This window comes from Raphanus sativus, chromosome 7 (genome assembly GCF_000801105.2).
Source record: "Raphanus sativus cultivar WK10039 chromosome 7, ASM80110v3, whole genome shotgun sequence".
Taxonomy (NCBI): domain Eukaryota; kingdom Viridiplantae; phylum Streptophyta; class Magnoliopsida; order Brassicales; family Brassicaceae; genus Raphanus; species Raphanus sativus.
In genome coordinates this window covers 12,279,296-12,291,214 of record NC_079517.1, presented here as the reverse complement: position 1 = coordinate 12,291,214, position 11,919 = coordinate 12,279,296, and the positions used below count along the sequence as shown (strand labels likewise).

Sequence of the window (11,919 nt, the reverse complement as noted above, 5' to 3'; positions counted from 1 at the left end):
AAATCCTCCTATATATTCAATATTTTTTTTTGTTTTCTATCATCAACAAACAAATGTTGTCCTGTAATTTTCTATCCTTTTGAAAAAAAAATTCATTAACCAAATCCAATCACTAATAGATGTATTTAACTCATAAAATTCTCTCAAAATCAAAACAAAACTCAATAAGCATGAGTTACTAAAGCAGAATGCAAAATGAATTCGGAATCACGATGACATCCCTGGAAGGTAAACGCACTCTGAGACCACTCTATGAATCCATTAACCGTCTTCTGATCCCAAATCCCAATTAAAATCTGTGCACACCAAATCTCAGTTTCACATTCCTCAGCATTATAACTAGTCTTCCACCAAACTATAACTCTCCTGTCTTGGCCAGAGTTCGTCACGGAAATAAGATCATTAGAGGATAATATTGCTTTAAGTCCCCGAACTGTAGTCCACCAAGATAAGCCACCGCAACGTAGTTCACCATCGCGAACCACAAACCACAACTTTTTCTCTAACTCTACCGAGGACAACCTGGTGGAACAGAAAGAATCTGAATCTAGGAAGCAAATCTTAGAACTGTAATAGCCTTTTTTACTTCTGAGATTGGGTGTTGTGGGCTCCCAAGTTTGTGTGTTTGGGTCGTAAACCTCTCCATAGTTCTCGTCTTTGGTAGAGTACTCGCTGCTGCAGCCTCCAATCACATAGATCTTACCGTCCATCACCTTAACGACTGCTTGTTTTCTAGAAAGACGCATGTTGGGGAGTTTACGCCACTGATGAGTTTTACAGTCGATTAGAAACACTCTTTTGCTTCCTTTTTTTCTTCCATTCACCACGATTTCACCGCCGATTATGTAAGTACAAGAACCAGTTGAGACAACACTCGAGGACTTGAGATGTTTGTAGGGAAACGAAGAGGTTGGTATCAACTCACCTTGGGAAAGTATGAACCACCTAGGGTTAGGGTTACGTTTGTTATTGAGGTTTAAGCAGACGTGGAGGTACTTCTCGGGTCTTCCGATGAGTGATCGTGCGGCCTCGAGGCCAGGCGAAGCGAGGAGTGAACGGAAACTCTTGGAGACAAGATATAGAATTGGATAACTGGTTCGAGGGATCCTTGCCAGAGTGTTGAAAACGATGTCGTGCGGTAACGACAAAAATGAAGGAGGAGACTCTGATGATGATTCTTTCTTGATCTTCTTCATCTTGTTTTCGTTAGGTTTAGGTTTAGGGGTTTTGTGCAGCGCTCTAGTTTACTATCAACTTTTAATAGGGGTTTCTGGCTTTGGTCGGGTTAATTAAGTACTAAACTAACTTTTATTTTTCTTTTAGGAAAGCCTCATAAAACTCGGTGAGTAACGTCCATATCAGGGGTGAGTACTTCGATTATTTTATCGATTTGGTTCGAGTTTAGTTCGGTTTGATTAATTCAGTTTTAGAAATTTTCAAGTTGAAGTAAATCATATTTAATTTGGTTCGGTTCGGTTTTGGTTCAATTTGTATTCGGTTCGGTTTGTGTTTCGGTTCGGGTTAATTGAATTTTCTTAGTTAAATTCTTTTTTAAAAAATCATGTTTTGAAACATTAACGCATGGTCATGAAATCATCATATTGGTGAAAACTCGGTGCTCTCTTGGTTACGACAATGAAAGAAAATGGAAGATGGAACCAGGGCTGGCTGCAATTCTCATCATGGAACATATACTCTTAATTATTTCTGAAATTCGGACTTTCTCGTCTTGTCTCTGAAGAGCCTGCTTGGATTAGAGCCAATCGTGTGAAGAAGGTGACACGAGCACAAGACGTGTACAGTAAACAGCTCTTGAGAAGCAGTTCTGGTGAACTTGCCTCCATGGTAAAAGCTGAAGCAATCTTGACCTGAATATATAGAACCAAAGAACATCCAACGGTCGTTTTTTCTGTGTGACAGTTTGATCTTTTGTTTGCTTCCTTTTTTACATAAAACATGTAATGATATCTTGAAGACTAGTATAGACAGATCTATCTCCGGTTTAGTCTTTAAATGCAATGAACTATGAGGAAATCAGTTTTAATAGATTAGATGTTATAATCATGGTTTGAACTTTAGAGAAGAAGGCCTCCTAATATATTCAATGTTAGTGCTTTCCATCATCAACAAACAAATGTTGTCCTGTAATTTTCTATCCTTGAGAAAAAATATTGTTAACCAAATCCTTTGTAGAATATAAATCACTAAATAAATTTATCAACTCATAAAATTCCCCCAAGAACAAAACAAAACTCAGTAATCATGAGTTACTAAAGCAGAATGCAAAAGAAATTCAGAATCATCATCAGAATCATCATCATCGGATTCATGACATGCCTGCTGGAAGATAAACACATTCTCAGACCACTCTATGAACCCCTAAATCGTCTTCTGATCCCAAATCGAAATTAAAATCTGTGCACACCAAATCTCAGTTTCACATTCATCAGCATTATTAGTCTTCCACCAAACTAAAACTCTCTTGTCTTGGCCGGAGTTGGTCACCGAAAGTAGATAATTAGAGGATATATTTTCAAGTCCCGTAACTATAGTCCACCAAGTTGAGCCACCGCAACGTAGTTCACCATCGCGAACCACCATCCACAACTCTGTCTCTACCACGGACGACTTGGTGGAACTTGAAAAGTGTGTGTACATGAAGCAAATATGAGAACTGTAATAACCTTTTCGACTTCTGAGATGGATTGTGGAAATTTGTTGGTTGATGCGATTGGCTTTGATCGAGTGTTGTGGCACTTATGGGCTCCCAAGTTTGTGTATTTGGGTCGTACACCTCTCCATAATTCTCGGCTGAATACTTGCCGCTGCAGCCTCCAATCACATAGATCTTACCATCATCCATCACATCAACAACTGCTTCTTTTCGAGGAAGACGCATGTTGGGGAGTTCACACCACTGATGAGTTTTACAGTCTGATTAGAAACACTCTTTCGCTTCTTTTCTTGCTTCCATTCACAACGAGTTCACCGCCGATTACGTAAGTCTCAGTGCCAGTTGAGACAACACTCGAGGAGTTGAGATGTCGGTAAGGAAACGAAGGGGTTGGTATCAACTTACGTTGGGAAAGTATGAACCAGCTAGGGTTAGGGTTGTTGTTGTTGTTATTGAGGTTTAAGCAGACGTGGAGGTACTTCTCGGGTCTTCCGATGAGTGATCGTGCGGCCTCGAGGTTAGGGGAAGACAGGAGTAAACGGAATCTCTTGGAGACGAGAGACAGAATTGGATAATTGGTCCGAGAGATCCTAGCCAGAGTGTTGAAAACGATGTCGTACTGTAACGACAAAAACGACGGAGGAGATGACTCTGATGATGATTCTTTCTTGTCTTCTTCATCTTGTTTTGGCTAGGTTTGGTTTTGTACTGTTCTCTAATTTTTTTTTTTTTTTTTTTTTTTTTTGAAACAAATACTGTTCTCTAATTTACTATCAACTTTTAGTAGGGGTTTCTGGCTTTGGTCGGATTAATCAAGCTAGCTAGATTTTGTAAATCTCTAAACTAACTTCTATTCGGCTGGTGCATAAATTGTTATGTTATTCTTTATCCAAAAAAAAAACTTCTAATTTTCTTTTAGGAAAACCTCATAAACTTAACAAAAACAGGAAATTATACTTTTTTTAATTAAAAATTTGTAAAATATGGTATCGCTGATGTTGTGTCCTTTATCAAGCTGTGCCAGAAACTAGATTTGCTGGTTATGCTGCGTGCTGGACCTTATATCTGTGGAGGTCTCTTGTTGTGATTCTTATGAGTTGATTCCAATTCCATGTGGAAGATGTGCTTTTAGACAGAAACAAATGCTGATAATACATGTTCCTGTTTCCATCACAGAATGGGATTTGGGCGGTTTTCCTGCCTGGTTACTTGCTGTGAAACCACCTCTCAAACTCAGGATAGCAGATCCTGCATATATTAAGTTGGTAAGTAATCATTTGTATTAAACAATTGAAACCACTGCTAATCAGCTTGCAGTCTGCAATATTAGTCTAGATTTTATGCATTTTCAAACTTTGTAGGATCCATTGGTAGTGGGAATTAGCACGGTAATGGATTTAGTGTTTGTGGAGAATGAGTAAAACTTTGAATATTTTTGGCTCGATTCATTAAACTGAACATTTATTGTGTTAACTTGATTGCTTTTTTTCTCCTTATTCAGCTCAACACTTCCTCTTCCCTGCTTATGTAGTATGTACTATTTCAAAGGCATGTCAGATCTTTGTTCTCTTGCTTGGGATATTCTCTATATACTATATGTATCCTCCATATAGATCCTTTACTACCTTTTTCCCCCACTATGCCATGTTCTTTATAGGCCGCATTCTAAGACTGTTATTATGCCATTTTTTAATTGGTATGCTTATACGACAAAGAAGGAAAGTGGAAGATGGAACCAGGGCTCTTAAATTTGGACTCTCTCGTCTTGTCCCTGAAGAGCCTGCTTGGGTTAGAGCCAATCGTGTGAAGAGTGTGACACAAGCACAAGACGTGTACAGTAAACAGCTCTTGAGAAGCAGTTCTAGCGAATTTGCCTCCACGGTAAAACCTGAACAAGAACAACAGAAAGAAGACTAGAAGCAATCTTGACTTGAATATATAGAGGCAAAGAACATCAAAACGGCTTTTGTATGTGACAGTTTGATGAACCCTTTGTTTACATCCTTTTTTGCATTAAACATGTAATGATATCTTGAAGACTTGTATGGACAGATGTATCTCCTGTTTTGTCTGTAAATACGTTGAGCTCTTGAGGAAAACAATTTAATATATACGTTATGGTTGAACTCTAGCGAAGAACGGCCTCCTAATATATTCAATGTATTTTTTGCATCATCAAACAAACAAATGCTGTCCTGTAATTTTCGATCCTTCAGAAAAAAACCATTAACCAAACCCTTTGTAGAATATAAATCACTAAATAAATTTATTGACTAGAACAAAACAAAACTCAGTAATCATGACTTACAAAAGCAGAATGCAAAAGGAATTCGGAATCATCATCATCATCATCATCATCAGATTTATGACATCCCTGGTAGGTAAACACATTCTCAGACCACTCTATGAATCCTTGAATCGACTTGTAACCCCAAATCTTAATTAAAATCTGTGCACACCAAATCTCAGTTTCACATTTCTCAGCATAATTAGTCTTCCACCAAACTAAAACTCTCTTGTCTTGCCCAGAGTTCGTCACCGAAATCAGATAGTTAGAGGATATTGCTTCAAGTCCCGTTACTAAAGTCCACCAACATGAGCCACAGCAACGTAGTTCACCATCTTGAACCACCAACCACAACTGTTTATCTGTTAGCACGGACAAGGACGACTTGGTGGAACTGGAAAAATCTGTGGGTATAAAGCACCTCGTGGAACTGTAACGACTTTTTCGATTAAGGAGATCGTTTTTTGTGGCAGTTGCGAACTCCCAAGTTTGAGTATTTGGGTTGTAAACCTCTCCATTATACTTAGAGTAGTTGCTGCTGCAGCCTCCAATCACATAGATCTTACCGTCCATCACCTCAGCGACTGCTTCTTTTCGAGAAAGACGCATGCTGGGGAGTTCACGCCACTGGTGAGTTTTACAGTCGATTAGAAACACTCTTTTGCTTCTTTCGAGTCCACCGCCGATTACGTAGGTCTCAGAACCAGTTGAGACAAGACACGAGGAGTTGAGATGTCGGTAGGGAAACGAAGGGGTTGGTATCAACTTACGTTCGGAAAGTATGAACCATCTAGGGTTAGGGTTGTTTTTGTTGTTATTGAGGTTTAAGCAGACGTGGAGGTACTTCTCGGGTCTTCCGATGAGTGATCGTGCGGCCTCGAGTTCAGGCGAAGACAGGAGTGAACGGAAACTCTTGGAGACAAGAGACAGAACTGGATAGTTGGTTCGAGAGATCCTAGCAAGAGTGTTGAAGACGATGTCGTGCGGTAACGACAAAAACGACGGAGGAGACTCTGATGATGATGAATTCTTCGTCATCTTGTTTTGGTTAAGTTTGGTTTTAGGGGTTTTGCACTGTGCTCTTATTTACTGCCAACTTTTATTAGGGTTTCTGGCTTTGGTTGTGTTAATTAAGTACGCTAGATTTTGTTAATCTCTAAACTAACAAACCAGGAAATTATTTATTGTTTTTTAAAAATAAATATATTTGGAAATACCGATCCAAATGCTATGCTTGTAAGTAATTATTCACATCATTAATATAATAAATACGATTATTATTTTTCAATCGATTTTTTTTCTCTGGATTTTGCTAGTTACTACACAACAAAGTTTTTGTTGGAAATTATATAAAAATTCAAATATAACCTATTTTGTCTTGGACATTGGCTCAAGGCAACTTTTGTACGTTTTTGAAGAAAATAAATACTATACATTTGTATACATAATTAATTATAGTTTAATACATAACTGTATACAAATACTATATACTATATAGTTGTAGCTTAACATTTTACCAAAAAAAAAAAACTATATAGTTGTATACATAAATTAACTGAATTTGGTAATGTTCTTTGCAATTATTAGAATTATATAGTGTAACTAGATCTTGACCCGTGCGACCGTACAGGTATTAATTTTCAGTTTTAGTTTTTTTTATACTAAATAATATATTTATAATATTTAATCGTTTTATATTGACTAAGTTAGGGGTGGGTATTTGGGTATCCACTCGAATTCGGTTAAAATCTATTCGGATTTGAGTTTTTTGAGTTTAAAGATTCTACCTCTATTCGGGTATTTATAAACTTTGGTTCCGGTTTGATTCAGATCTTTGCGGGTTTGATAACCCGTTTAAACTATTTTTGAATTTTCAAAATTTATATATCTTTAAATTTCCCTAAATTTAAAAATAAAAATAATATAACATGTAAATTTGAGTAATGTAAGCCAAAGTATCTAAATTAAAAATTAAAATAGGTTTAACTTGAATATTTGGATGAAGAATAAATATATATTTTAAATATTTTTGGAGTTTTGATTATTGTTTATCTACTTTAAAATGTTTACTTTTGATTATTTTTTATATTTCAAATATTTTAACCAACTTAAAATAGCTTATATCTTGGATATTAATTCAAAAAATAGCTAACATATTGAAGTATATAAATATGATTTAAATACATTTGAGTATCCGAAATATTTCGTTCGGATGAAGTTTGGTTATGGTTCTCTAGATACCAAAATGGTAAATCCGTTTGGATATTATCTAGTTTCGGTTCAAATATGCTAATACTTTTTCGTTCAAATTTTTAAAATGAAGAGTTGATATTATAATTTTCAGAATCGTTTGTCTAATAAAAATGTATTTTTTTTTGAATTTGACATTGATTTAATGGAGAAGTTAATGAAGTGTATTTAATTTAAATTTAATTTGGAAAACACATTAATTGAAGTAAAAAAGACAGCATTAAAATAGGAAATATTATTTAATGTCAGTGGCATACCATTGTAAATAAAAGTGAAAACTAAAGGGTATTTTATAGGGGTACTTCTCTTTTAATAATATAGATACATAATTGTATACAAATACTATATACTATATAGTTGTAGCTTAACATTTTAGCAAAAAAAACTATACAGTTATATACATAAATTAACCGAATTTGGTAATGTTGTTTGCAATTAGTAGAATGTCCCCTTAAACGGCACGTGATAAGCACGAGAGAAGAAGTATCTGTCATCTGATGTTGCCGTGAAGTCGAGCCGTTTACTCTTCCGGCCATCGCGGCAAATTAAACGCCGGTCGAATGAGAATTTATGGAATTAATCTTCTCTGTTAAGCTGCAACGGTCGATGATCAATAATTACTCCAATCATGCTTATTACAGAGTTTTACCATAGCCACTTACAAGACCAAGCAGCGATCTTCTGTCGCAGTTTCAGATAGCTCGTCCTTGTCAAAGTCTAGCTCTTTAAGGAACATCAAAGTTAGGAATATCGATTGGTACGCTGTCAGAAACCTTGTTTGTGTAATAGACAGTTCTTAAGTAGACTTTTTTTTTTTTTGGTTTTGGATTTACAGCTTTTCTCTCCGTCTCAAAACTCATGTTTCTGTGATTATTATTAGTTCACCGGAACCTTGTTTTCCCCCGGTTTAGGAATTCGATTTGTTTAAACCGGTTTTGATTTTTTCCTGCACGAAATCAACAGGTGGTGTTCTGTTCTGAGAAATGTTAGATCAAGCCTACGCTTGTAGAAGAGGGACAATGGCGAAGATAAGCAGGCCATCAACACGAAGACATCATTTGGCTTTCGTATTGCTTCTGGTTCTTGTGGCTGTTGGAATTTGTGTTCCTGTCTTCGCTCTCCTTCCGTCACTGACCTCTCATCAGTCTCTGCCTCGTGCGGTAACAGTAACTCGAGACGAGAAGGTAAGAAAGATTCATACTTTCAGAGATTTCTACTGAGAGTTAGTTTGCTTCTTGATGTCTTCTCTTTGGCTGCTGGATCCTCCTGCTTAGTATAGTGATGATGTCTTGTAGATGATGTCTCGGGACTTTTATATAAAAGATGACATGTTCTGGAAAGATGAGAATCCTTTCCAGATCATTGGTGGTGATTTGCACTACTTCCGAGTTCTTCCTGAGGTATATTGTCCTCTCTCTCTCTGAATAACTGGTTATTTAGGTAATTATGATATGCTTGATTGATGGATTAATGCCAGATTATGGATGCAGTACTGGGAAGATAGGCTTCTGAGAGCCAAGGCTTTAGGTCTGAATACTATACAAACCTATGTTCCTTGGAATCTGCATGAACCAAAGCCTGGGAAGTTCGTCTTTGAGGGCATTGCTGATCTTGTGTCCTTTATCAAGCTGTGTCAGAAACTAGATTTGCTGGTTATGCTGCGTGCTGGACCTTATATCTGTGGAGGTCTGTGTTAATTTGTTTTTCTGTTGCTGTGATTCTTATGAGTTGATTCCAATGTTTTTTATCACACCATGTGGAAGATGTTGATTTTAGACAGAAACAAATGCTGATCCATGTTCCTGTTTCCATCACAGAATGGGATTTGGGCGGTTTTCCTGCTTGGTTGCTTGCTGTGAAACCACCTCTGAAACTCAGGACAGCAGATCATGCATATCTTAAGTTGGTAAGTAAACATTTGAGTAAATAATTGAAACCACTGCTTATCAGCTTGCAGTTTGCAATATTAGTCTAGATTTTATGCATTTTCAAACTTTGTAGGATCCATTGGTAGTGGGAATTAGCACGGTAATGGATCCATTTGTTCTCGTTCTTGGGATATTCTCTATATACTATATGTATCCTCCATATAGATCCTTATTTTCCCACTATGCCATGTTCTTTACAGGCCGCATTCTAAGACTGTTATTATGCCTTTTTTTATTGGAAGTAGAGTTATTCATAACTAAGCCTATCACAGGTTGAAAGATGGTGGAATGTTCTATTGCCAAAGGTATCCCCTCTTCTTTACCGCAATGGGGGTCCTGTTATAATGGTCCAGGTATGCACAAGAAAACAATGTTCCAATTCTGTATCATTTGTCCTGGTTTATTCTAGTGATTTTGGCATTACTTTATATGATGTGTTGGCTTCTATTAAACCTAGAACACTATGAGCAGCTAGAGGCTGAATGTTGTTTTTGGCAGATTGAAAATGAATATGGATCATATGGGAATGACAAAGCTTATGTTCGTAATCTAGTTACTATGGCTACGGGACACCTGGGGAATGACATTATTCTGTAAGACTTTGTACATCTTCAACAATATTACAATTTCTCATGTGAAAATAGATTGTGGAATTACTGTTAATGTTCTTCAGGTATACAACAGATGGAGGTACTAGAGAAACACTTGAGAAAGGAACTGTCCCCTTATATGATGTCTACTCAGGTAATGATATTCTTTAAGATGATTCGTTATCTTCTTCCTAATAAAACATCAACATATTGAGTCCTCCGGATCCATGATTGATTGTGAATCGAAACAGTGGTTTATAAAAAACTGACAAGAACTTCATATTTCTGATAGCTGTTGACTTCAGTATGGGTGATGACCCTTGGCCAATATTTGAACTGCAAAAGAAGTTTAATGCTCCAGGAAGATCACCTCCACTTTCTTCGTAAGTCTCTTGTGACCCTAACTTTCCTTTATGAATTAATTTCTCCTTTGCAATCCGTTGAGTTGCATGATACAGTGAGTTCTATACTGGCTGGCTTACGCATTGGGGTGAGAAGATTGCAAAGACAGATGCCGAATTTACAGCGGCTTCCCTTGAAAAGATATTGTCCCGAAATGGTTCGGCTGTGCTATATGTATGTGTTTAATAATTTTTTGTTTACAAATGTTTACAAGATAGTGATTCATGATAGATGTGACTCTCGTGAATGTGATGTTCAGATGGTGCATGGAGGAACAAACTTTGGTTTCTACAACGGAGCAAATACTGGCTCTGATGAATTCGACTACAAACCAGATCTGACTTCCTATGATTATGTAATACACTTTCACATTATTACCTACAATTCTTAACTTATGTTCTAGAAGCATTTTGTTTTGTTCTTCAGGATGCTCCAATTAAGGAATCTGGTGACATAGATAATCCCAAATTCAAAGGTTTGATGATCTTATGATTGCTTTTAGCTATATACAGGCATTGGTTTATTTCCTTTATCAAACTTTGTGCTATTCCTGACAGCTCTCCAGAAAGTGATTAAGAAGTACAATGCTGCACTTCACTCCATTTAGTTTACCGTTAGGCACAGTCTCATTTGGGTGACTACTGTGATCCTGTTTCTTATAGGTTGAAAACATGGGTCGTGTGAATTACGGGCCATATATCTTTGATGAGAAGGTACGACACTCTGATAAAATTTTCTTTTTCACGTTAGGTTTATACATTTGATCTCGTTGGTTTTTCAAAGTTGGTTATCTATACCAAAGTGAAGTGATATTTGCGGTTTAAATATTTTGGACGCCATGGTAGCATTGTACATTATCTAGGAAGCTGTTCAAAAGGTCTATTTTGTATGACTTTCCAGGGTATCCTGTCTCCAGTTTATCTAGATGGTCAGGTTCTCCAAGGATGGAAGATGATACCAATTCCTTTCCACAACTTGAATCAAATGCCAAATTTCAGTTTCGAGATGCAACATACCAAAAATAGAAGTGAACCGTTTGAGCTTACAAATGGTCAGTGCTCTGTTTTTATCTTCCAGCACATTCTTGGTTAAGTTAAGAGTGTTGGTGATGGAACTTCCGGTCGTCTACATGAAGCTAACTGCTTCTTTCACTGACTATTGTAGAATTGGGTCAAAAAGAACCAGCTCTGTTTGCTGGTGAGTTCTCTATCAACAGTGTAGAAGAAATCAAAGACACTTATCTATCATTCAACGGTTGGGGTAAAGGAGTTGCGTTTGTCAATAAATTCAACATCGGAAGATATTGGCCGGTTAAGCTCTGTCCTAAAGCTTATCCAATGTACATAGTATCTTAGAGTTTCTTCTTATACATGTCTCTTTCTTTTGCAGTCTGTTGGACCACAATGCAACCTCTACGTTCCTGCACCAGTCCTTAAGCCTGGCAAAAATTATGTGGTATGTCAACAAGAACATAAATCTAGTACACATTTTCTTATCTGGAAGTCAGAGATTCTCTACACATTCCTCATTGCATCTTTCTATCACTTAGATTTGCTGAAAACTCTCTTTTCAGGTGATCTTCGAGTTGGAATCTCCACATGTCGACCTTTTGCTGGAGTCGGTGTATCAGGAAAACTTCACATGCGGTTCAAATGAATCTAAAGTCAATCAGTTGTAGCCGTTCAGTTGTGCAGTAGCCAGCAGCCATGTTTGGGAAATAATTTGTTTGTTGCACTTATTAACTTTCAATGGACGAAGATTCTCGTCAGTTTACTAACAAAAAATGAA

General features: G+C 36.9%; 2 protein-coding genes and 2 pseudogenes across 2 annotated transcripts; 1 reads left to right on the top strand and 3 right to left on the bottom strand.

Moving 5' to 3' along the window:
- Window positions 1-143: 143 nt before the first annotated feature.
- Window positions 144-1,288, bottom strand: LOC108815398 (putative F-box/kelch-repeat protein At2g44030). The gene has a single exon (XM_018588015.2). It carries the CDS (start codon window positions 1,194-1,196, stop codon window positions 162-164), a length of 1,035 nt encoding a protein of 344 aa, XP_018443517.1. The 5' UTR covers window positions 1,197-1,288; the 3' UTR covers window positions 144-161.
- Window positions 1,289-2,581: 1,293 nt separating this feature from the next.
- On the bottom strand, window positions 2,582-3,541 carry LOC108815397 (putative F-box/kelch-repeat protein At2g44030; annotated as a pseudogene).
- Window positions 3,542-4,964: 1,423 nt separating this feature from the next.
- LOC108807797 (putative F-box/kelch-repeat protein At2g44030) lies at window positions 4,965-6,033 on the bottom strand. The gene has a single exon (XM_018580041.2). It carries the CDS (start codon window positions 5,997-5,999, stop codon window positions 4,965-4,967), a length of 1,035 nt encoding a protein of 344 aa, XP_018435543.2. The 5' UTR covers window positions 6,000-6,033.
- A 1,617-nt stretch (window positions 6,034-7,650) lies between these two features.
- On the top strand, window positions 7,651-11,899 carry LOC108815395 (beta-galactosidase 17-like; annotated as a pseudogene).
- Window positions 11,900-11,919: the final 20 nt, after the last annotated feature.

Coding starts and splice junctions, on each gene's coding strand:
- LOC108815398 (XM_018588015.2), bottom strand. CDS start 1,196: ATGAAGAAGATCAAGAAAGAATCATCATCAGAGTCTCCTCCTTCATTT.
- LOC108807797 (XM_018580041.2), bottom strand. CDS start 5,999: ATGACGAAGAATTCATCATCATCAGAGTCTCCTCCGTCGTTTTTGTCG.